General features: G+C 42.4%; 1 protein-coding gene across 1 annotated transcript in view; it reads left to right on the top strand.

The window, feature by feature from the left end:
- magi1b (membrane associated guanylate kinase, WW and PDZ domain containing 1b) overlaps window positions 1–27213 on the top strand; it is a 173423-nt gene that overhangs the window by 87226 nt on the left and 58984 nt on the right. Inside the window, 2 exon segments of the mRNA XM_037786085.1 lie at window positions 20098–20217; window positions 25453–25695. Coding sequence (XP_037642013.1) covers window positions 20098–20217; window positions 25453–25695 — 363 coding nt within the window.

Below are 27213 nucleotides of genomic sequence, written 5' to 3'. Positions count from 1 at the left end.
TTCTATTGTCCACACTACTCCAGCGTTTTCGAGCCCCTAAAACCTAAGACGTTTGAAAACGCTGCTGACCCTGTTTTAATTTTAAAACTCCAGGGTTGTGTTTTAGTCCGTCAGAGACCTTTGAAAACGATGACGCAGACACCCATGTTCGCTTCTTGATTGGGTCTTATCAGTCATGACGTATCCTTCCCTGATTCATCACGCCCCATCACATGAACCTTTTCCAAAAGAAAACAAAGGACATCATCCTCGACCACCAGTGGTTCATTTCAACATGGATAACGAGTTACAAGCGTTGCTGACCTTGTTGTCTTCGCTAGCAGCTGTTTTTTTATAATGCTACTACTACTGCCCACATGCGCAGGAGGCAAGCTGTTATTCGAGCGCTTTGCACATGGATGTATTAAGAGAACTGGATACAGCATTGGAGGTGGGGCCCCGTTCATTCCTATGAAAGTTACTCAGCCAAAATGGCTCGACTTCTGAGTGGAAAAGCACCCGGATCTTCCGGCGATCATCCGCATCCATTGGGCCCATAGAGCAGGCACAGGAGCGTCCACTCGTCACATGGCTCGGTCACGGGGTCACAGCCGTCACGCTGTCGTCACAGCTTGCTAACCTCGCCTCTCAGCCAATGGCATCACGTGACAGACACAGAAGTTGTAGTACTGCCGTTTTGCCACTATGTAAAATTGGCATCAATGACCGGCACTCTTCCTGGGGGCTTCGCTTTGCATTAATTCCTGTGTCCAGCGCTGCTTCCTGTTAACACCGGCACGCACATGCCCAGTGAATGGTCATGTGATATGCGATTTCAGGTGTGGTAGTATGGACAGGGATAAATTGAGATCGTTTTAGTTTTAAAACAGCGTTTTAGTGTGGCTGTGTGCTCGGCAGAATCAGTTTTGTTTGGGTTAGTCCATGTTTCATGTTGAATCCTGCTTCTTTTGGGATTCTTCCATACAGTAGTTGGCTCATTCCCACTGACATCATGATGGCTTTGTGTTACTATCCTTTATCTACCAGCGTCGTGCAACACCTGTAATAATCGCTGACGTAGAAAATTGTCCAGCTCGAGCCTTATTCAAGTCCGTGCCCTCCTGCCCAGCTCTAGTCACAGATCTCATCTCTGTCTATTCCACACTTTCCTTCATTGGATGGGTTCTCCCCCTGACTCCTGTTCCTCTTCACATGTTGGTCAAGGATGAGTTGTCTGGAACTTGTTAAACACCCAGAGCATGTGTATGAGTTTGTGTGTGTGTAAGGACATCAGTGTCTGTCTGGGGAAGGACAAAAAAAAGAAACAGAGGTGTGGGGAGAGGAGGAAAAAAATAAACTGATGGGGATCTATGAGAATAAGAAAGAATGGGGTGAACCGCCAAGAGAAGGGGAGGGAGTGAGAGAGAGAGAGATGGAGAGAGGGAGAGCGAGAAGGGGGAGGTGGGCGGGTGCATGTGGGTGCCTGCGAGACGGGAGACAGCGGGGCTCAGTCAGCGAGAGAGAGAGGAGAGCAGCCTAACATTGGTGTGTGTGGGTATGAGACGGAGCGCATTATAAGCCAATGTGTGGATGCTGCTTAGCTTAGCTCCCATTAGCTTAGCATCACAAAGCCAAAGCTGGACAGAGGACAGACGCACGGGAGGAGGAGGAAGGGGAGGGTGGAAAGGAGAAGGAAATGTGAATCTGCACTGGTTTTTTCTTCCACTCATCCACACCTGATTGGATTTTTTTTGTCTCCTGTCGACGTGGTGTTGTTCTGTGGACTGTAAGGGGGAAGGAGAAGAAGCCCCCCTCACAGGATCCCTGAACAGGTATTTTGTGTTTCATTTTTGAGCTGTGATTTAATGATTGGGGGTTGGGATGGAGAGAGATGGAGATGGAGATGGTGATGAGATGGAGAGGCAGGCAGGCAGGCAGGCAGGCGAGGATGGCTGTGCATCAGGCGGAAAAGGCATCAGGAGCAGAGCGAGGGAGACGGAGGCACATCGCTGGCAGTAATGGAGGCTGATGTGTTGTGGTCAAACGGAAGCTGTGTGTGTCTGTCTGCGTCTGTCTGTCTCAGGTATGCATGCGTCTGTGTGTGTGTGTTTGTCTGCACAAAGTGTCACTTCCCGTGTACAGTATGTGTGTGTGTGTTTGTGGTGGAAGCACTCCAGCTCTGCGATGTCTGTATTAAGACTGTGTGATCTGTTGACATGCTTGATCATATTGGAAGCCATTACCTCCAGCAGCTGCCTGTCTGTTTGTCTGTCTGGAGCTTCCAGGATGCTAAGATTAGCCTCTCCTTCATCCTCCCTCTTTTCTTTCTTTCTTTCTTTCTTTCTTTCTCTCCCTCTCGATCCATCTCGTGTCTGGATGACCCCCCCCCTCCCTCCTCATCTCCTCTATCCCTCCATCCCCTCTCCCTCCCCGCCCCTCTAAATGTACCGTTTTAAAAGCCTCTCTCTTCCATTTCCATGTTGCTGTAGGTTGTAGCTTGCCCATGGTGCTTTTTTTTTTCTGGGTGGAATAAAAAGACAAAGGCCGGCTGTGTGTGTGTGCGGGGGGCATTTGCAGGCATGTTTCTGGCTGATTTAGCTTCACACTGCACTGCTGGCCCTTCAGGTTCTTTTTATGCTTCTTATCCCTTCCCCTTCCCCCGGTCCTTAGACCTCTGTATGGGAATCATTTAGAGCTGAAAGCGTTGCTTATGAAGGGGAAAAATGTAGCACGTCACAGGTCCAGAGAAAGGCCTGTTTTGATCTCATTGTGGTGTGGTGTGTGTGTGTGAATCGTCTCTTCATTGCGAGCCTCTTTCAGCCAGCCGGAGCAGTGAAAACACCCTCCCCCTCGACACAAAACACTCCATCCCAAATGAAAGGCATCCGTTCCAATCATTGAAAACCCATCTCTTCAACATTTTAATTCCCTGCCACCACCACCGCCACATTGGGATGACTGAGATTTTTGGGGGTTTGAAGAATCAGATGGCATGGCTGGGGTGTCCGTGAGGCTGGACAATAGACTGTAATAAAACTAAAATGCAAAAAAAAAAAAACTTACCCACAATGTAGCTAGAAATGTGAGGACTGGAAAATGCTGGTATCTGCGGCCTGTGCTTTTGGTTGGATTAACCCTTTACTGGGACAGATGGCTCCATCCCCCTGCCGAGCTGACAAACCCCAGTCAGCTCGTCACCCCTCCTGCATTTGTGTGTGTGTGTTTTACCCCCAAAAAAAAGCACTAGCAGGCAAGCTGTGGCGAAGATGGTGGATGGATCTGTTTTGGTTTGGGAATATGACGGCAGTCTGCTAGCCCTCCCCTTGTGTCTGCGTGAGTGTGTGCACGTGCATACAGTCGTGTGTGCATCTTGAAAATGATCCATGAAGACATGCCTCAGTATCTTCTTGGAAAATGTGGACTAGCTGGCTAGCTTGACATCAGAGCATGTTTATTGTGGAGATTTAGAGAAATGCTTCTGTAATAGCTTCTGCACAACAGTTGGGTCTATGAGTGTTGCCAGATTTTCAAGGCAGGGCCGTTACCCATGTTGTGTCTCTATTATCATCCACCGGCTACATACTATATACTTTATATGGCCACTTAATTTCGGCGAGGCAGATGCTACAGTAAACCCAACATAACCAGCCAGTTTGATAAACCATGTCTGCCAGATTACACCAGAAAAATGAGATATGCACATGCTCCATGTGTGTTACCTCCATTAATGTCCTCCTGCCTTTACCCTGACTGCCTTAAATACCTCGCAGAGTAAAAGTGTTTATGTATTAGAGGTTTGGCCGATGAATCGGTGCCGATAGGACGTTTTACAAACTATCGTTATCGGCGGAACTGGGCTCTGATACCTGGCTGCACCAGTCACGCAGGGACGTACATCATCGCATGAAGGCTCCGTACATGAAGTCAAGGTGTAGGGGGAGAAAAAAGTTATCCCTTCGAATATATAACGCAACACTATCAGCTCTTTGTCCACGATACAAGACAGGGAGGAAACAAATCATTCACTTTTACTTTAACTGTTTACTGTACCAATTTGGCGTTCTCTCTTCCAAATAATCCAGCTCGTAACCATCCATTCATAACATCAAATTGCACACTAAAGGATCCTCCTTACCCCGGATATATGCACAAACATTAATAGTTTGCAAGAATGGCATTTAACAATGTACGAGACACGCAACCGAAGGAATCCTGGCCAGTCATAAACCACAGAACGTGGCATCGCCCATTGCAAATAAATAGATCTTTTCCAATGATGTAATCCACCAAATCACATTTCAGGATGTCCTCTTAGGAATTATTAAATTCGGAGTGACAAAAAAACTGATTTATTAAAAACGGCGTATGCAAAAGTAGCTGACTAGGCTGCTGCAGAAGTAAAGAAGATATCGGTCAACCTCTATTATGTATGATTTACTGAGAAACTGTGGTACATTGTGTCTTTGCACAGTTCTATGATGTGCTTTCTGTTTAGGATAATAGGGTAGATGTAGACGGCATACATGCAAATGCGAGTTTGACTTCAAAATGAAATGACTGGACTCTTTGAAAGACATACAGCGGGCTAATTCAATCCACTACTAGGCCTGCCTTTAATGTAACACAGTCATCACATTTCATTTCAAAGAAGCATGATTCAGTGCACGGGGCAATTTGGTTTTCACTTAACACAGGCAGGACTAAGGGAAAGCATTTGCTTGCTATATGTTGAGGCACCCATCTTTATTAGAGAGGGAGCCAGAGCTGTTAGCGTGCGTATCACATTGGCCCGCTGCTTCACCCCGCCGTTCCACTTTCTCACGTGAGACGTGCACAGACTGCGGACAGTCGACAAATGAGGGATGCACACAATGTGCCTCAGAGTTGTACTAAAGCAGAACAAGCCAGACTGTTCCTGACTTCTTTAGCTGATTACTGATATTACTGATATTGGTTTGTTTTATTCCATATTACAAACATTTTTATATTCAAGTTTGTTTAGTTAAAGAGGAAATCAAAGTCTGTTACAGGAGTGTGGCGTCTGAAAAAAGTGATCTTACCTGCCCTCTGTTAACCTGCGTCTCATCTCTGTTTGAGGCTAGTAGCTTGAGGCTACTGTACTTTAACCGACTCCAGCGTAACACACCTGAATCTCCAACCAAACTGTCGGCAGTTTGGTTGCATCGTGGGTAATGTAGAGTTCAGATTTTGAGAAGGAAGAAGGATGCATGGAATTCAGATTAAGATGCCGTTTCTAGTTCTGCTGGTTTTGAGTTCATCATGAGTCACTCAGTATCAAGTCCAAGTATCAATATGGCATTTAAGGGTTTGTACGTGATCAGTGGATGTTAGGATATATTCATTAATATTCTCAGTAGTACAGTATATTCTCGTTGGTCAGCCCTTTATCCACACAAAACATTTGACTCCTGTTTCACTGTATGTAAAATATTCGAGTGGGAAGTCACAAGAACCGATACTATGACCAGTACTCATTTTTCTACAATACCGCAGGTACCATAGATACCATCAGGGCGTGAGATGAATGGCGTTCTGTCATCCCGGGGACGATAGAAAATGTGTTAGGGACGCAGTAAACTCACTATCGACGCATCCAGGGAATGCACCCTATTTTTTCCATGATAATGCTACATATCAAATCCAATAAATTGGCAGGACGAGAGCTAGTTAACGTTAGCTGTTAGGGCCGTGCAGGACTGTGCTGCTTACCGGATGCTAACAGCTAACGTTAACTAGCTTGTGTCCTGGCCATTTCAACATGGGAGGTCGCCATTGATTTACATTACAATGCATTCAAGCTCTATTCAGTAAAAAGTATAGACAAAGGTAAATTATAACGTTATCATTATGTGTTCAAATGTAATCTTGTAAAATGTAGTTTTTGGCGAGAAAATTTAATAAACCCAGTTGTTTGAACGAGATTTTTTCACAGCAATATAAAATAGATAATAGAGAGGGAATTATGACCTGTTTAACTTCCTAACAAAAACCAATATGCAAACGGTAATAAAGCAGTGTATGTTGAAGTACTGTACAATGGATGTTTTAATTTTGTTTTTTTACCATGGTATCGAATTGGTACGGAGAATCGTGGAATTTCACTGGTATTGGTATCGACCACTAAATGTCTGGTGTCATGACATCCCTGCATTAGAGAATCTTCATTATCCTTCACATCTGGATTTTGGTCTCGCTGGTCATTTAAATGAGCGAGGCAGCCAAGAGGAATGAAGCGGCAGTTATTTGGTGTGCTTTTGGATTACATGACATCATCAACATCAGAGCGGCAAAATGGAGTTTGGGCTTTTGGCAGGACTCAGTCAGCGGCTTGAGAAAAAGCCACAGTTGTCTTCCAGTCAAACCCGAAAGCAGGAACAGTTTTGCCCGGCCACACAGGCAGTTGTCACATCTGCCAAACGTACTGGAGACAGAGAAAACAGAAATGAGCAGATCAGAGGCTGGGTGGAGGAGTCTGTGGTATTAACTTCCTTAATATTCTTTGTATGAAAGACAGAGTAGATGAATAGTGGCTTAAGGATTAAAAGAGAGTCGTTGATGGTGTGGCGGATTTGGAGGACTGGAACAAATGAGAGGACTAGTAAAAGAGGGAACAAACAAAACATGGACAGAAAGGAAAGAGAGAAAGGAGTGATGGAGGAGAGGGCAGCAGAGAGGGAGTGAGCACCACAAGTTGCCTGTACTATCCGCTGGGTCATGCTCATGAAAATTTTAATCAAGCTTTGCAGATAACAGCTTCTTCTCCAACCTTGCACATATACATTTAACTCTGTTTGTCAATGATTCATGTGTCTTGTGAAAAAAACAAAAAATTCAGAGTTTGTGAGTGCTGCCTTTGTTTCCACGTCAGTCACAAACTACTTAAAATGCACTCTTTTAAATAACTCCTGTCCTGAATGACCTACGTAGATCCGCACACAAGCCGCATAAGAATAGCTGAGCCTATTAATAGAACAATTATGATAATGAATCATTGGCAAACACATTTATGACGGCCTACTTTTCATTCGTGGCACTGATCAGTTCACCACGGTGAATATGTCGAAACAAATAATCTTTTTTCCACCTTGTTTTGTTTATGTGTTATTTTCCGAATTGCCCAAGAAATGAACCCACCACGCTCTGACTTATAGGTGTTTTCCACCTTACCGTGAACGTCGTTTCTCTGAACCCTCTGACTTTTGAAGACAATTTGTATCTAGGTCATACTGAAGTCTGTGTATCTGTTGGTGTAGTGTGGGCATACTCTAAAGGGCTGCCTCAAATGGAAAGATGGATTGTGATGGAAAACACTGTCTGGATTATTTGGTGTTTGAGGTTCTGTAAAATTTTCAGTCCAGAGTAAAATTTTTTTGTCTCAATGTGTTTGAAATGATCAGAATCTACACACAAACTTCATAATTATCTTAGTCTTCTTCGCTTATGTAGACATGTTTTTAAATAAAACAGAGCTTTCATGAACATCCTGAATGTCACAATGTTGGGATAGGTGTGTTTTCTTAAGAGCCTGAATAACTCGTTTGGATATGTCACCTCCCTTCCTTATATTAAGTAATTATAAGTTCAACTGGCTGGGCGACAGGACACAGAGTACCTTATCTTTACTGGTGGTTACTTTAATGGCTAAAAGAATTTTGACACTACTTTTAATCTGTCGTAAACATTATTATACTGGATAGATGCTGCACAAATGTTTAACTTCAAGCACAGAAATAGCTGCAGTTGGCACAAAATTGCAAGATATAACCATACGTGGTGAAATCCAGGGCAAAGAGTATAGAAACAAAGAGACAAAATACCAGTCACTGCCATTTTGGACTCATGCTTATTATATTTATAATATTTTATTGTTCAACACAGACCATTTCAGTAGAATATGACAATAGAATAGAAATTATTTTGTTTTACTTTTGTTCTGCACTTTTTAGGCAGACGTTTTACTGGCGTCCGGTTGTCGCTTCAGGCCATATTGCAATGGAAAGAACAATTGACTTTCACTTCTTGGCAATATACATTCTTTGTTCAGGGTAAATTCAAGATTGGGAGCATTTATATTGCCTCCGCACAGCTCTCAACATGGCAACGGCTGAGCCGGCGACTCGCAGCTAACAGTGAAAACAAAGGCAACTGAGGTGACAGAGATAACAGTGTTAACTTTGGGGGGAACCAGAGGGTGGGTGCTACACTTCCGCAACTGCACCGTCGGTCGGGGCGGCGTTATCAGCTCTAACCGTCGTATGCGAGCAGTGCAGAAGGTTGGCCGTGAGCTGGCCAGTGGGGCACGCTCACATGCACAAACATGCGCTAAAAGCATGTGCAGCCGGCCCGGCTATGTCAACAAAACACGGAGAAGCTCTGATTACAACACACAAAGAGGGAGAATGACTTCATTCTCTGCTCAGGTAGACATTACTCCTCTATATCTTTACATAGCAGATAGTTATTTGCGGCTATATTGATGCTCTGGATATTGTATAGAGAACCTTTAACCAAATTGGTTTTGCTTTTGTAACGGATGATGCTGTTATGTCATCAGTGACACACCGACGGGTGATTGGTGCTGAGTAGATGAACATTAATCGCTGTTACCTGTCACTGTTTCAGGCAACAAGATTTTCTAGATCAAAACAAAGTTAGTTATAAACAGACTTCTTAACCATTTTATCTTCAAGTTTCCTTCGGTTTACTTCAGATCCTTGGTACGGTTGTTGTTAATAACAACATGTTCTCAGACATTGTATTATTTCAGCTTTACATTTCAGTGTGGATCCTCTTTTCAACTCAAACCCCCCTCAGGGCCTCATCCAAGCTGCGTGCCCACGTCCGTCTGCGTATTCTTTGCTCGTGGATATTGACAAAATTTTGGTCTTGGGTGGAGCGATCTTTCAGAGTCACTCTCCTCAAAGTCTTCGGAGCCCTGGGGTCAGAACAAGCTCCTCCTCCTAGTTAGTCCAGCAAACAGAAAGTTGGCAAAAGTTTGTGTTTTTCTCACGTAGTGCTGCGGTTCTGTTACTTTGTTATGTCACAGAGGGTTTATTTTGTCACCTCGAAGCAAGAAGTCACTCAAAGAGACTGTGTTTCAACACGTCTTTTAATCTGATTATTTGCTACAAGAAGAAGAAGTTATATAAATATGAATACGTTGCTGCTACAGCTTGCCGTTGTGGAACTATTTTTTTCTGTCTGAACAGCGGCGTTCGAGGATATTTGGAATTTATTTGGTAGAACCAGCATATAGTCATGTTCACTCTTCTTTCTCTAAAGCTTTTTGGGTGTTTTGGAGTCCGCAAAAAAAGAAAGAAACCTGCTACTAATATGAAAGAAGTATTTCAGTCCGGTGCTCTTGCATCTTTCAAACTCAAAAAAGTGGTCAGATTTAAGCAAGAAGAAGACAGCCTTCTGAAAAATGCCAAACTTCGCCACCGGACTGGATCCAATAGAGATGTCAAGCAAGACAACTCCCCGCTTCCCTACGGCTATAAACCCAAAGTCGTCCAAGGAGTCAAGCCCAGCATTGTCCTTGTGGAGGGAATTAAATGTAGGTCACAGCTAAAATGCAATGCAAGGCCAGGCCTGGGGGAAATGCGGGCCCAGGGTGCTCTATTGCTCTGGGGGGAACGCAAGCGTAGGAAATACAACAGATTTTTCACACGTGGTTATTTTTAGAAGCTGGGTTGTGGCTGCGTGCATGCCTGTACAGCCTCCTTTCACATTTTAATGTGTTTTGATGCGATTGCGTTAAAAAAAAAAGCTGATTTTCATACCATGTGTTTTCCTCATATGTCATTTAAACCCAGTTGTTGCCAAGCTGAGCATATTTTCCTCTCCCCTGGTGGCATTGCTGTCCTGTCTTGAAAAATCTAGCACGGTTGAAGTGATCATAATTTACCTCTCAGTCTTCCATCGTGTTGGGGAAGATGTTCCAGTGATGCATAATTAAATAACGTAGTCATTTTTTGGTCTTTCATGTAACATCATTGTACTCTCAAATCTAATATTAGTGTCGTCCTCTGCCCTCACAAATGTCAGCAACCTTAGTCTGAGTCTATCATGCCACTAGAAGGGCAGATGCTCCCTTAAAATAGTCTGACATCAATTAAATATAGATGAGGTGCTTGGATTTGTCTGCCAGTGAGCGTTAGTTGTGCTTGAAGAGGGAAGAGGTGAAGATCCTCCATATATTAAAGTGCATTAAAGCAATCCATTTTGTTTTACAGTATTTAAATAAATGAGGTCCTATTTCAGGATTTGCATGTGGGCGGTTTGTTCAGTGCAAGACATACAAACACTTTTATCTGTAATTTATTCCCATAAAGGTGGAGTAAGAGGCTCACTGTTGTTCAGCACTAGCTAGAGAGGCGACCCATGGATCCAATATACAGTGAAGAGAGGAAATGAATGTCTGTGCTTCATGTAAAGTGAAGTCTGAGGCGGAGGCTTTCTAGGAGAGCTGGTTATAGATTTTTCTATAGATTTGTTATTATTAGTAATCTTGATAGCTAACTGACTGGAATAACTAGCTATTTGCTATTGATGTTTCCATGTGGCGTTCAATATGGCAACACAAGCAAAAACTGTGATGCCATTGTCCTCATTGTAGTCCTTGAGCCAAGATATGACCCTTAAACATCTCCGTTGAGTCGCTTCAGTTGAGATGACGGGAAGATGACAGAAAGGAGACGATTTGATATCGATCCTCTGTAAACTGTGTGACAGTGTAGACCAACAGGGGAGGACAAGGTCACAGCGAGGGTTGGGACCAGCTGCTGTCATGTATTGATTGTGGTTTGAAAGACCTCGTGGTGTAACCGGATGCTCTCTGTAGTTGATAAGCCCAATCCTGAGATACTGTGTGGAGGGATGAGGTTTTTGATTGGCAGTGTCAAGGTCACGGTGGCACCAAAGTGGTCGCTATTAGCTTTTGAAACTAGCAAAATACTGTCGCAAGCCAACTTTGTTTCATAAAAATTAGAAAATTAACATTTAAATTAGGTAGGTTTGTAGTAGAGGTGTAAATCACAAATTTCATCACGATACGATATTGCATTGATTCTTTGGACAACGATACGATATTTGTTGGTATCACAAAGTCTGCCACGCACGATACAATTTAGGGGATCTATTGGAAAGAAGAAATGGAATATAATGTTGGAATATATTTAAATGGAATATAATATTAATAAATATGTTTTCTTTAGTCTATAATCACCTGAAAAAAAGAGTCATTGTGTTTTTGTTACCTTAGAAAGAGCCGTTTATATCTATATACAGGGCGGGTCCTCTTCACGGAGCCGGTCGCCATGTTTCTACAGTAGCCCAGAATGGACAAATCCAAACACTGGCTCTAGATAGGGCTATTCATGTTCTCATGTCAGCCACCATAGTTCTCCTACATGCTTGGCACACGGGAGGCGTTTCAGTTGGTTGCAATCTGCAACTACATCCTGTAGACACAAAGCAACATGAGCATCCCATTGAAAACTTATTTCTATCTCAGCTATAAATGTACTTCTAATATTCACTCCATGCTTGGCTCTGGTTTTGTCCACCTACTCCGGAAAAAAATAAGTGGCTCTATTCAGCTCTCAGGATATTTGACTAGTAGCTTCACTAATGGCTGGTTTACTTTGGCTCTCTGCTGTTTCGCACTGGTTGTGAACACTCTTCCTACTTGATCTTGTTTCCTTGGAACGTGTGAGTACAGTAGATGCATGGAGAGCCTTCAACGGGCAACTGCAGTCTAAATACTGACGGAATAAACAAAACAATGAGCTGCAAAGAGCTGCAGGGTTGTGATGATTTTCATTGGGATTATGAGTACTAGTAGCCCTTTTCACAGCACAGGAAGCTATTAGATTGGACGTTTGAATGTGTGCAGATATCAGGGTTCCCACACAATTTCGTGGACAAAATTTCCAAACTTTTCCATCACTTTTCAAGGAACCATAATCAAAATTTCCATGAACATTTACAACTTATAAGTACACAAACAGAACTGTATAGTATACTTTACTCCAAATGTTCTTTATTGTATAAACATTAAACGACAACCTTTTTCAATCTCTAACAGCTGGTTATGTTCATGTCAAATATTCCAAACTGCAAGTACAGTCAACACATTGTCTCTTTTTTATCTTTAAAGCTTTACAAGCACTTATATCAGTCTGGCATTGGCTTTCAAGCATGAGTGGAAACAGAACTGATCAGTGTATTCTCAAGGCATTTTATTATAAATCTGAAAAGCAATGCGGCAACATAAATGTAGCCTACATACTACATAGTATTTTAATGGCTCTCTATGACCGAAACAATTTTCCATGACCGTGGAAACCCTGAACTATGCATTGATGTCGGCCATGAAAGGCAATATTATGCTTTGGACTTTCATTGAGTAAATGGGAGTCAGTGTGGCAAAGAAATCTTTTCACAACCAGTTCTTTGAATCCAATAGTGAGGAGGTACGCTATAGAAAAATCTTCACTCGAAATCAGTGGTCACTCTTGCATTTCAACAAAAGGGTGGTCAAGGTTGAGTCAGTAAGTGAGGGATAGATTCAACCAGTAAATAGCATTGACATTGACACAAAAAAATGCATAAGGGCAAAACCATAGAAAACCTATGCAAACGATCTACATCTGCTATTAGATAAGAGCCCCTTTATAGTGAAATCCCTGTGCTCAGTGTGTTGGTATTGGAGAGGTTTGATGGGGACTCCAACTTGACTGGAGTGTTAATTTTGTGTTTCCATTAGCACAAGTTGAGGATAGTGCCTGGTACTTTGTACTTTTTTTAGTACCACCTTGGTCAAGGTTCCAAGTGAGCTGGAAGAGTTGCAGAGTTAAAACACTGCAGACAACTAGAGAGAATCATCACTAGGGCAACACGGGACATCCTGCACAAACCATGATGTTTAGCCAGCCAAGCTACCGTCAATAGCGTCCACAACTCACTCGGGGCAGCCCGCAAAACTACGCCGCAGCTTTGACACATTCAGGAATGGGGAAAACCACATATTAACAATGTCCCTAAAGTGTACCCGTGTGGCTTTGTGCTAATTTTTCCTTGCAAGCTTTGAGACATTGGAGAAAATGATTGTTGCCATGATTACTTTTTTAAGTACCCTGTAGCAACACACCCACAGCAATGCTTGTGTTGTTTTGCCATAGTGCTGTGGTCAGTCTGAAAGTTTGTGCTCTTTCTGTCATTGTGTCGCTGGAGACTCGTTCAAAGCTACAGTATTTTCTCACTGGCCAAGTGTCTATTTTGGCCACATTAAAGCTTGAATATCGCAGTGTCAGACCAAACAATGAGGAACAGATGAAGAACATTAAGGGAACAAAGAAAGGCAGTAATGTCAGTTTCATGATGACATTACATAAACAACATCAGGATGGCAACACTCTCAGAAGATGGAGAGAAACAATTGATATGAAGGTAGAAATTGGCCGACGGCCAATTTTGTACCCGCACCATTGGTACTAGTCTGCCCGTGCTTTAGTTTTTTTTTTGGCCGATTCAGCATGTTGAATCGGTGGTGGAGCCCGTCGATGAGTGAAATCACTCTTATTGGCTGATAGGCTTAAACTAATCAGTGCACGAGAAGAGAAACGAACAGCACTGGATGTGGGTGGGGCTGGACGGTCCAGCCACGCCACAGCCAGTACTACTTGTGGCCATTGGCTGTCGTCTTTGCGTTGTGTTCGTGACACCGGTGACGCAACAGTCGACCATGGTCGGCGCTAGTTCTTTGATGACGGTTTGGTGTGTCTGGGCATTAACACGTTCTGCCTCATGGTTCTGTTTTGTGATATGGCTGTGATGCGGTTAGCCCTACAGTAACTACAATATTATTGTTTAGGGTTGAGTAACTGTAGATACAGAGCAGAGGTGCTGAGCTCTAAGTTGCTCTCATTGTGGGGGTCTAATCTGGTCACCATAGGTGGTTCGCAGCATGGACAGGACAGTTCTCCCACTGTGGCTGTTATGGTAATGAAATTGTGTATGTGTGTATGTGTGCGTGTGTATTGCGGGGATGATGGGTGCATAAAGCTCCATTAAGTGATTACCCTCCGCCCACAGCTCCCGTTTAGCCCCAGACCATGCCATTTGGTGGTCATGCACCTCCTCCCCATTGTCATTGAGTGTGTGTTTGTATGTGCACATGTACATGTGTATGAGCTGGCTGGCTGGCAGGGGGTGGAACAGCTGCTGATTATAACAGGAGGTGTTTCCCTCCCAACCCCTTTTTGTACCATTACAAGCCAAAGCATGTTTGCCATTCACATACACACGAGCCACATCACCCCTCTGTGACTGCTGGTCTCTGATTCAACCCTCTGCTGGGTTGCCAGAGGGAAGAGGTGGCTCAGCATCAGTGTGCTCTCATCTGTGTGAAGGGACAGGCAAGACGATGGAGACATAGAGAGAGAGAGAGAGATGGGGACAGAACCAATTATTATTTATGGTTATGTAGAGCTCCACATGTTCGGACATGAAACTACTAAAATCTTACTGCACGCAAATCATCTGTGGACGTTTAGCAGGTCCACACCCAGCTTTACATTCATGTAGTCCCCCCTCACCCAGTATGAATACAGATTTTCCATATAGCACAATTGTTCAAGACTCTCGCTCTTTCCCCAAGCAGATCATTTTTCTGGTGTTTTGAGGGTTCAACTCAACAGCATTCTGGTCCGTAGCCAGCTCTCTAAATTTGAGGCTGCTGCTTCACTGCTGTTTTAAATGTTACCAGTTCAAAATGTGCCAAATTAGTATTCCACATACATGACAGTTTCACAAAATGCTTTCTTTTGTTCAGCAGTGGAGTTATGCACTCTGGCTCCCAACTGTCTGTTGCCCCTCCATAGAGAATAAAATAATGCTAGACTAATTGGCTTGCTAGTTAACATTTGCAAACTGCACTGGCAGCAACCATGAGCTTTGAATATTTTTCCTGTACTGGGTAAAGGGGGTGGTCACAATAACGTGAACACTCGCACAATATATTGTGATCTAAAATAACATAAAACTTTCCAACAAAGAGTCCCTTTGTGAAGAAGCATAATGTTCGGCGCTTGTTGAGGTTTTGCTGCTTTTAGTCCAATATTGGTTTCATGAAGGGATTGATGGGAAAATGCTGTGTATCAGATAAAGAAGCAGAGGCTTTAATTGGTTAATTGTGGTCTGTTCTCAGAATTGATTTTTTACAGGCACAGCTTGGGCTGGGTATCGGTACTCGATACCTTTTTTAGATATTGACCGAAATAACCCAGTAACAAGTAGTATCGAAACTTCTCCATTAAACGATACCTGTATTTAATTATTTTTGCATCCAGATCTAGAAAAAAATGACTGTGTGGTTTTGCTTGCAGCCAATCACCGCAATCAGCTTCGACTTAATGCAACGTGTGATTGGCCCACTACCGCAGCAGCTACAACTCATACAGTCTGTGCAGTGAAGCCGATTGCGGTGTATTTCACAGAGCAGTTCAGCGTGCCGAGATGCCGCCAAAACATTTGAAAGTATGGTATATTACAGGCTTGTTTGGCGTCTGATAAAAATAAATGCAAAAAACTCTGAAGGATTATTTCAGGAATACGAGTATTAGTGTAAAAATCATTTGTATGGGGAAGAGTGGCGGTGGCATTTTATGCAACTGTATGCTCCCAATCACATGATGGGTATCAAATGAAGTACTCTATTGGTATAGAGTACAGCCCTAGCCCTAGGAATGTAATTAATTTATATGCTTTAACGTTTTTGTATTCTGTGACACATAAAATCAACCTATCTGCTTGACGACATATGCTCTACCTTCCAGTGGTTGAGAACATGTTTACAGAGGAAATAGATGGCTGACACTTGAAAGAAAAATGCCTTAAAGCAGTGTTTTTAAAGAATTTGCACAAAGTTGTCCACAAGGATATACTACTGTCGCAACACAAAAGAAAGATGAGGTCGTTTGAGGTTGAATACTGAAAGTAAACTAACGGGTAAACAGTTTGCTCTCTGCTTAATAAGTGTTACCAACCTGTAAACAATTTATTAACAATACCAACTTATTCAGACCGAGGTCATTGTCAGGATCACTGCAGTACTCCATGTGTTTTTCAGTCTTTTCTTTTACTTGTCCCCAATTTTTTTCTTTGTCAATATCCCTCCATTCTTTCCAGCCCTCTCCCACTCTCATTTTTCTTGTTCATGCATCATTTATGCTCTCTCATACGGACCAGGCCTTTGAGTCATCATAACTCTGTGGTACTTCATATTTCTGTCATGGAATTGAAAAGGGAGTTGTGAAGCCAGATGAGGCCGTGTAGAGGACTGCGTCATCACTGGAGGACAAACTTCCCCACATAGCTTCCCCACATCTCTCTCTCTCCATCCTATCCTTCCTGGGTTGTCCCTAGCAACAGCATAGACCCAGTGGCATGATGCATGAAGACACAGAAATTACTTTTCTTTGTTGTATTTTTAAGAACATGCAGTCCTGGAGCATTTATTGTTGTGCGTTATGCAGTTACAGGCTATGGTACATTGTTTTTTTTCTCATGTGTTTTGATGCAGCAGTAGCAGCTCTGAGCTCCCTGCGCTACAGTACGACTGCCAATATCTCAACACTTGTTTCCTTGATCATTTTCTTGAATTACTAATGATGAGGGTTTTTTTCTAAAACGCCCACCCACCCATCTCAGCTAGTGAAGATGTTGAAGCCGTTGAGCACTAGACAAACATCCTCACAGCAAAATCCTCAAGGCTTCCTTGTATGTGCCAGTAGCTGGATTATGCTAACTCTTAGCTTTGGTAGTCTCACTCCTTCTCCTGCTTCCTCTGCATTCTAGTTGTCGTCATCCAATCCCCAACTCTTGGCAGGAGCCTCTTTGCACGACTCTCAGTCCCAACCTGTCTTTCCTTCTCACTCTATTTCACAGCTTGGTCAATGGGGCCTTTTGTGTGAGGCGGTGTATTGAATTAATTAGGCCTATAGCGATGACAGTGTCTCACCCCTGGGTATGAGCCAAGGCTGTGCTTTTCTATCCCTTTTGAAACACTGGTCACAATTCCACTTCCTATTTGGTTTTCTAAGAGCAGCACTGTCTAAATGGAGTCCAATCAATGGCCACTTTTGTGTGGGAAGTGAACTGACAGTCGGCTGAACGCTCGGGCTCCAGCCCGGTCGCACGAAAAGGCGTGTGAATGACACGATAATGTGCAAGGCAAAAGCATCTAATAAGAACACCTCTACTTGCTTTAGGCGGGTCATTGTCACACCATGTAGTCTGTACTGACTGCAATGTAATGACGTAGAATAAAAGGGGAGAAAGACTGCTTATGGCGAGCGGGATGGAAGTCCAACAAACACAGGACTTTTAACCAGGAGACCAGTGTTTGAGACCGGTGTTTTGTTTGGAAGTTAGTGACGTTCGTCACATGTTTTGTAGTGACGTTTGTCACGTGTTTTCCGTACTGATGTTACGTTGTTTCTGTACGTATTGTACTTAGCTTACGTACTTATTTTAAGGCCAACCGTGACGTTTTTCCTAAACCAAATGTGGTTTTGTTGCCTAATGCTAACTGAGTGGTTTTGTTGCCCACTGCTGGTAGGCTACTGCACATTCATTCACACGTGTAATATTCAGGACTCGGAGAGGCAAAATATGACACTGACACGCTATCCTCTGGTGGACCAGCAGGTCTATTACCAACACATTGTCATCCCAACTTGTCACATAGTGACGCTTTGTCAGAACCCTCGGCGTCCCTTTTTCTGTCGCGCTGAACATAAATTAATGACCTATCGGCGTCACTTTTCGGTCGCACAGATGCTTGATGTTGTGAATTAAACAAAAATGCTTGCTTAGGTTCAGGCAACAAAACCACTTAGTTAGGTTTAGGAAAAAACAACATTGTTGGGCTTTAAACTACTAAGTTTTTACAGTGCAAATATGACTTGACGTTGTGAACATGGTACACAACCAAACAGCTGATTGCAAAGTGAAAGTGAAACGTAACGCATGGGACACGAACAGTGGTTATTCCTGGATGAAAGCTTTGTTTGTTGGGCCCATCCACTTCCCCTCTCGCCCACCTAGTGTGTCTCTTTCACTCTTTATAATGCATCGCTACAGCACTTTGACCTGTGCGTTTACTGTTGCCGCAGATGGGTTTACATTGTAGTTAATGGAAAGCTCGGTGCGTTTCCTACCACTGCGAAAGGGTGCCTTGTGTGGCGGTATTGAACACCGACGAACCGTGACAAAGCGACAGTATTTGACAGCCTGGGAATGAGAATGGCCTGCTATTACACGCTTTGGCGTGATATTGGGTTGCGGGCTCGGCTCTCCAAAGTTGACGTTCTGTAAGACTAAAAATGAGTAGACTGACTTCTTTGTTTGATTGAATTCAGAGGGGATTTGTTGGACTTTAGATCAATTTCCTCTTGCTGTCTGGTCACAAATAGTGCAGTTTGGAAGTGTGTGGGCACTACAGTATGAATGCTAGTGATAAGCAGGAAGCCCTCTCTGTGTGTCTACATACCGTAGCTTATAACAGAGATCAAATAAAAGAATAGAGTGTGATCGCACTGATTCATGTCAAGAATATTACATGTGTGAGAGATTCCGTGTCTTCAGATAATGCAACATGCATGTCTTTTCTGCATGTACTGTATGCTTTGCGTGAGTGTAATGTATGCTTGTTTGAGTTAGGACCTGCACATCTGTGATTTATCACCAGTGTCACTGAACGTGGCTGCAGTGGGAGCCTCTCCCCCCTATCCCCACACATCTATTTTTACCGGCTTATTGCTTACCAACCCACTGGAGACAGAGTGATTGGGAGATAAGATCAAGAGATGGAAGAGAGGGGAAGCAAGGGAAGGTAGCAAAGAAGGGAAAGCCCTCTGTTGTCGGCAAACAGATGTCTGTCAGAAGAAGATGAGAAAGATTACTTTGCCGTGAGCGCTGTCTGGATGCTTACATTCATTCCAGTTTTCAAGCCAGTGACAGAATAATTTTCTTTTTGTAGTAGGACACAATAAATGCAGTAGAGAGCGAGACGCCTAGCAAGAGAATAGTGTGGAAATGAGTACTAGTGAGGCAAAGATTGTATGATTGAACAGAGCAAAAGAAGACAGTATGACTTTTATCGTCAGTTAAATTTAGCAGTGTTGTCATCTCAGTATTGTCTCAGCTGTAACGCTGTTAACCATTGACGCCACACTGGCCAACTGTCATTAAAGACAAGTGCTAGAATCTCACAGGCTACATGCCAAACCACACACATACACATTCACACACACACATATACAGTACTCCCATCCCCCCACCCCCCACATATGGCAGGATCCCACTGAGGTGCTACTACGATACCTCACACTACCCCAGTGTGAAGGAAGATCATAGCACACAATGGATCATCTCCCTTTTGGAGACTGCTATCACGTTATATGGGATTTTTTTTTCTCTCATGTTACATAGCATTATGCATCCCCTGTTTTATTTACAGGGCTGCAACTAACGATTATTTACATTGTTGATTGATCTGTCGATTATTTTCCTTATTAATCGATTAGTTGTTTGGTCTATAAAATGTCAGAAAATGTTTAAAAAGGTCAATCAGTGTTTCCCAAAGCCCAAGATGATGTCCTCAAATGTCTTGTTTTGTCCACAACTCAAAGATTTTCAGTTTACTGTCATAGAGGAGTAAAGAAACCAGAGAATTTTTACCTATTAATTTCTTCAAAAATCACTCAAACTGATTAATTGGGATTCAAAATAGTTGAGTTGGAGTCTGCTGTCCAGCTGCCGTCTATGAGAGCCGGCTGTCGATCACTCGCGAACTCCGACCAAACGGTCAACCTAGACAGCGCTGATCAAATATGAATCAATGGTATCAGATGGTGTGACTTAATAAAAACAACCTATCGGAGCTGGAACAGGAAATGGAGTGAATACTAAGATGAAAGCAATGCTTCCAGTGAATTATTACACGCCAGCTGCCACTGAAATCTTCAGCTGTATTCCTTGTTATTCTTTCTAGTTTGCTAACTCCCACTCTGTCTCTGCTTCGTCGTCCAGGTACAACCCGCGCCCCACGTGAAGGAGAAGTTCCTGGCGTGGACTACACCTTCCTCTCAAACCAGGAATTCGAGGAGTTGGAGAAGAGTGGGACTCTGTTGGAAGTAGGAACGTATGACAGTAAGTTCGAAAATCACACATTTGGTTGGGTGTGTTGTATGGAACTTCTACGGATAAAAACGTGTAGGGGTTTGCTGTTTTTTTTTAGGTTTAAGATAGGGCTTGCACAATTATGGCAAAAACATCTAATCATGATTATTTTTTTATCAATATTGAGATCATGATTATTCATTGATTTCAGGGACTACATTTTTTATTGCGCTTTTACATTTAAATAAACAGAGCACTGCTTTTCACTTCCATGTTGTGCTACATTCCTGCTGATGTACAAATCTCTGCATCAAAATAAGACTTCAAATAAGGTTCTTCTTCATCTGAATTCAGTGCATTTTCATTTTACCTGTGATATTTTACTCTTGAACCCTGGACTGCAACCACAACATTCAGGAACGTTTTTCACAGGCGGCCGCTGTCGGGTGTGCGTGCCTCAAAAGTGAAGCCAAAACATCTTGCTCGCCCCTGGAGGCTGGCTTGATTTGATATGCAGCAGAGTTTGCTATGAGCGGAACACGCATTTTAAACGTCAATATCGCAGTCGATCATGTTCACTTAAGTGTTTGAAGCCAAAATCATGATCGTGATTAATATTCAATTAATTCTGCAGCCCTAGTTTCAGATAAAAAGAACATCAACAGTAAATACCAGTGGCTTTTTAAACTAGGCTTGCTGGCTTAGAGATACAGTGAGACTCTGTCACATATTTGCATTAAAACTCACATAATCCTTCAATAACACAAATGTACTGAGCACCTTTAGTGGCTGTACAGACGTGACTTTCACTCTTCTTCTCCCTCTGTGTTAATAAGTGAAAATGCTTAAATTGTCGAATGGCATTGAACCTGACTTTGGGCAGGTGTGCCAGCTTGCACGGCAGAAAATAACCCAGTCCCTGTGTACCTCCAGCCAGTGCTTAAACTCGCCCACCCATGATACATCATCAGGTTGTGTCCCTGTCCAGGCTAATCAGCCTGCTGCTGGACAGGTGCACCTGCTGGCCCAGCAGGAGGGAACCATGTCTCCTCTCTGTCCGCCCCCGCCACCGTCAGGTTTTGGTGTCAGTCCCTTTGAGTCACATTCTTCACTCTAGATGCTGTTTGCCTTGACATTCAACAATCACACTGAATGAAATCCATTGCAGGGCGACAGATGTACTAATGTCTGAACAGAGAGTCTCCTCAGGACATCATATTTTTAGAAGATTTGTCTCAAATGGGAAAATCGGGATTCTCTTGCTGGTTTGGTGTGCACCGGTATATCTATCACTCTGTCCACCATAAATGTAGGTCAGACAGCCCTCAGCAACATGTTTACCTCCTGTCTCTGGTGGTTGTTGACTGTAGCTCTCAGACATACAGTATTGGAAAACACTGGCTAAAGTAGAAGCAGTAGTGTGAAGGTTGAAAAGTTTGCCATCAAAATCTTTGTATGCTTTGTCTTTGATGTAAACAACATCACAAAGATATATTCATGAAAAATTGATGCGGTGGGTGTTGGATATATAGAGGGACTGGGCAGTTGCTAGTGTTAGTGTTGGGTTGATATGTTTTGGGTCGGCAGGCTAGTCACACTGACACAGACACACTAGGACTGGGCGATACGGCCAAAATCTTTTATCACAGTATATTTCATTTTATATCACGGTAACGGTATATATCACGATACAGTAAGTGTTCTGTAAATTCAATTAAGAAATGGTTTAAAATAAGTGGCCACTTCATCACATTTGATTATTTTCTTTTTATTTGGAGCTTCCGTACAAACAAAAACAACATGAGACAACACCTGAGTTAAAAACAAAAGAATGAAAACAGTAAAATTAAAATTATTTAAAAATGGAAGCTTTAAGGTTCCTGAGAACAATAATTTCAAGTGTTACAGGTTTTATGGTTAAAGATCTTTGAACACCAAGTCCGTATTTTTCATATGCGTTGAGCCCGATGCGTTTTATTATTCTATTCGTTGTGAAAATTCACAATATGAGACAAAACTAAATGAATTATGTGGGTGCAACGGATAGCGCTAATCCAAAACAGGGCTAATGAATGAATGACATTAGCAAGAAGCTATCGTTTAGCTGCGTAAAGCTCAATCACTTCTGTCTAATCTTTCCTAAATCCTTTGTTTTGTGACCATCCCTGATTCCAAGCTGTTCTGCAATCACCTGTCACAATCTATCTTTAAATCCTGCATCTCTGTTTTCTTTTAAAGTGTTTTGTGCTTGGAGACAAAGTGAATGTTTATCATGCCCTTTTGGATTATGATGTTTGCACAGACGGTGCTTCTGAGTGGTCAAACAACCCTCCTTCGTCTTTTGACAGATGCGAAAAAAGAAATCGAACCGGTTCCGAAAAACTTTAATGTGTGTAAACGGGATCGACACGACGTGAGGTCATATTTATTTTTAAACGTGTGACAATTTCGGACAAAAAATATGTACTTGGTGTGCAAAGGCCTTGGCGGGTACAAATAAATACCAACTTGATTTCAGTCAATGCAATATAAAAATCACACACATTTGTATTTAAGGGTATACCAAAAGGAAGAAAGACACATTATCTAGTGAGTTGTCCTTTATATTTACCCAGTCATCAAGTTTGTGCTGCCAAAACTTTAAAAAAAATCTGCTTATGTTGGTGGAAACAGTCGTCATGTGTGGGTTTGTTTAGTCCTGGAAGGTTTCAGTAATCCTTTCCCAACCAAATGATCACTCTTCCTACTAGCAAGTAACTTTTCAGGAAAAAAACATTAGAATTTATATACAGTAATTAAACTGTATTCAGAGTTTTCTTCTTGATGATTCTGTAAACAGTTTCTGAATATTAGACATTCAAATCAAAGCAAAATTATGATTTTGTATCAAACAAAGTCCCGCCTCTGAAAATGCATTCGTTTTAGATGCTACAGTTTATCTCACAGCGGGATGAACTGTAGCTTCTAAATAAATGCATTTTCCATTTTCTACTTATTGGAGAAAAAAATGCAACATTATTCCCCCATGCTGGCCTCCAAAAAGAAGAAAGCAAAAAAAAAAAGAGGCAATTTTATAAGGAAGTCATCCGTCATCAAAAGAATAATTTCAGTGATACACGTGGCACAAAGTATTGTATGTGTGTGTATTGTATATGTGTCACATACAGAGCACAATGTCACTACTGACACACTGGAAGCTCTGTAAACAACAACACTAGCATGTATCACCTCCATTCAGCCAGACAATGTTTAATTAAGTGTCTGCTGTGTCCACTTAGCTTGTTCACTGTTCCATAACAATGGATTTCCCTCTGACGGCAAGCCAGGAGAAGCAAACAAGGCCAATGGACTTCTGACTGGCAACTAGCTCACTCAGTCCCACTGATGAGCGTGTGGAGGAAATCAGATAATAACTTCCTGTCACTTTAAAGGCTTCTACATGCTTTAAAGAAGCTAGACTCACAATTAAAACTGCGTCGCTGTGTATAGTCAGTAAAACATGGGTGATATTTCAGTTAGTACTCAATTTAATTCATGTCATGAGATGACACTATGTTTGGTGAACACAAAATGTTGTTTTGGACTATATGATGATGCGACTGAAAAAAGACTGAAATTACCAAACAAATGTTTAGACCTGCGGGCAACCTTCAGGTCTGAAAAAGTGAAGCCAATGTGGAAGTGCCTTAAACTTGCATTCTCTCTAATAGCCAGCAGGGGGCGACTCCTCTGGTTGCTAAAAGAAGTCTGATTGTATAGAAGTCTATGAGAAAATGACCCTACTTCTCACTTGATTTATTACCTCAGTAAACATGAGTTTATGGTCTCAATCGCTAGTTTCAAGTCTTCTTCAATACAGCATGATGTTCATTTAGTAAATTATGGTCCTATTTAGAGACAAATAGACCATAAAGCAGGGTATGCTTTAGGGCGTGGCTACCTTGTGATTGACAGGTCGCTACCGCGGTGTTGTCCACGTTTTCGTATTATAACTTTTACCCTTCCACAGTGTGTTATCAGTTCATGAAAGTTAATTGGTATTTGGTCACCTAAAAAATGTCTTGTGTCACTTCTGGTTGCAAAAAAACAAGAAGGCGGCAGCCAAAATGCCGAACTTGAGGCTTCAAAACGGCAGTCCACAAACAAGTGGGTGACGTCACGGTGACTACGTCCACTTCTTATATACAGCCTATGGTTTAAACCAGCTTCTACCACTCTGGTGGTGGGCAAGCTACAAATGAGTAAAAACATCCCCACACTGTGTTTGACTGTAGGTTTTATTACCTGTAAACTTCAAACTATGAATCATCTGTTTACAAGCCTATTGGTCTTCAACAGTAAAATAATCCCGTGTTTTGGTCCAGAATACAATGATACCATTTCTTGTTGGCACTTTATGCCCATGCTAAATGTTTAGACAGGTTTTATCACTGAAAACGAACTGCTAATAAACCTTTTTCATGGCAGTCGTTATTAATCTTATCAATTACCCCGGTGCTTTTCCTGCCATTACCTGCCAAAATATCTGCTGTGAAAAAGGTCTATTCTGCGTTTAAGTTGTAGTTTGCCAATTTATCTTTTCACCACCTGGACGAGAACGTTTCTTTATTCCGTTGCCTTTATGTTTTGGATGCTAACGCCGTTCTGTCACATCAAGACATTGGCTTCATATTTGGCTTTATGTCCTGGTCTTCAGATGGTACAGTCTCCTTAGGTCTGCCTGCTTTAACTTTGAATTAAAATGACTTGGTTTGTCAAAAAAAATGTTTCATCCTCTCGCCTTTTGAAACTGTCTGTTTAGCTGAAATGTGGCACTGGAGGACAATTTGGCAGCAAACTGCTTCACTAAAATGTCTTCACACAATTTCATGAACTATTTGGAAGAAAACTACCACTGTGCTTTTTATATCTGAACTCTGACCAACAAAATAGAAACGTTACTTGAGTTATGATAATGAAAAAATGGTTAAACATTGTTTCAGAAACAGTATTTGAGTAAAACATTCATTAGTTTGTGGTAAAGTGGTCTTGGTTGTGAACTTTATTTGGGTCAAACAAGAAAAAGAAAAAGAAAACGTAGCTTTGCTTCAGAGATTCACATTTTCCCACAGACAAAGCCAGTCTCTCTATTTGCATACAAAGGCTCTAACTAAACCCCCTCCAACACACACACACAACCCTTTGACCCCCTCCTACTAAAATGCCTTTCTTTTCTCCGTGTTTTTCTAATCCCTCCCATCCCTGCCTCCTTCTCTCGTTGCCTAGATAACTATTATGGGACGCCCAAGCCACCGCTGCAGCCCCCCGGTGGGAAAGTGATTAGCAGTAGCGGTAGCGGCGGTGATGCCCCACTGCCAGACGGGCTCAGCGGTAGCCTGCCGGGCTCGCAGCACTCCACTCCCCGACGCTCCAAGTCCTACAATGACATGCACAATGCTGGAATAGTGCCTGGAGAGCTGCAGCAGGAGGACGACGAGGACCTCCCTGACATGAATAGTAGCTTTACAGGTACGTACGGAGGGGGGTAAAGAGGAGAAGGTGGATGGGTAATGAGAGGACAGTGGGATAGATGCATGTCTTCACAGGTTTTTACTAATGCTTGAGATACAGGGAACACTACAAGAACACAATTTAGACATTGTGAGAGTGACAGACTAAAGCCTTAAATGTGAGGATGTCAGTTGTGAAATAAAGTGACCAGGCGTGTGGTTCAACATGATGTAAAGTCATAATAGTAGAAAACAGAATCTTTGTTATAACTTCTCAAATCTGGTTATCCTCATTTTAACTTTATATATTAAAGCTGCAGTCGGTAACTTTGAGCAAATATGATAAAAATGTATTTATGTAAAACTGTCACAATATCCTGACAGTAGTGCATGAGACAAAAAAAATCATGTTCCTCTGTGTCTTCCTGTGCTCCTAATGGCATTTGTAGGTTTCTACCTGATTCAAATAAAAACAACCAATCAGAGCCGAGCTGGAGCCGGCCAGTCTCTGAGCAGCTGTCAATCACTCGCAAACTCCGATCAAACGGTCAAACTAGGCAGCGCTGATCAAATATGAATCAATAATCTGTTACTGTAATGCCTATTCCTCGCCTCAAATGTTTTCAGAAACATCTTGTAGTGTACTGTTTAGCTGTAAAATGAGAGAGTTTGTGACCCGGCAGCCGTGTTGAGAGAAGTCGAGCTAAAACAGAGCACCGCCCACCAGCCGGGTCACAAACTTTCTCATTTTACAGCTGCTCAGAGACGGCAAGGCTCCAGCTCGGCTCTGATTGGTTGTTTTCCTCCGGTCTGTGAAATCTTGCAGATGCCATTAAGAGCACCGGAGGACACAATCACGTAATTTTTCACAGATTATCTCTCTCATGCACTACTGTCAGGATATAGTGACCGTTTTATAAAAATGACTTTTTTAACATATTTGCTCAAAGTTATCAACTTGAGCTTTAAATAGGGACTCTACTGCTTTACACATTATGTTCAGTTAACTTTTAATGAAGAGTATGACTCGTCCTGTGACTCTCGAAGGAGTTTGTCAAGTCTGAGAATATAACCCTGATTGTCATGATTGGTGACGACACATTTCTAACCAAAGCTTGCATTTACAAACCGTAAAGTTTGAAAGGTTACCAATCAGGTACGGTCTACATTATCCAGTTGCAGAATACCCCTTTACATAAACACCTTTGGGTTTTTATATGCTGGTAAGACAAAACAAAGAATGTGAAGACATGGCATAAGACTGTTGTGTCATGTGATGGACATTTGTCCTTGTTTTTGACATCAACTAAACAACTGAAGTGAATGTTAAAACTCGCAAGTACAGATCTGAAGTCTGTACTCAAACTAAACAACCTGCATAATCTTTTTCTCTAACTGTCTGGTTGAGCTCAGATGTGCTTTTTTTCTGTTAAGTAGCTGCGAGTACTGAGGTGAAATCCAATAACAAGTCACTTGTCGTGTCATTGAAGTCACATTTGATACCCGTTCTGAAGGGAGGTGTAAACAGCAGTCCGTC

This window comes from Sebastes umbrosus, chromosome 1 (genome assembly GCF_015220745.1).
Source record: "Sebastes umbrosus isolate fSebUmb1 chromosome 1, fSebUmb1.pri, whole genome shotgun sequence".
NCBI lineage: Eukaryota > Metazoa > Chordata > Actinopteri > Perciformes > Sebastidae > Sebastes > Sebastes umbrosus.
This window is presented reverse-complemented; position numbering and strand designations above follow the sequence as displayed.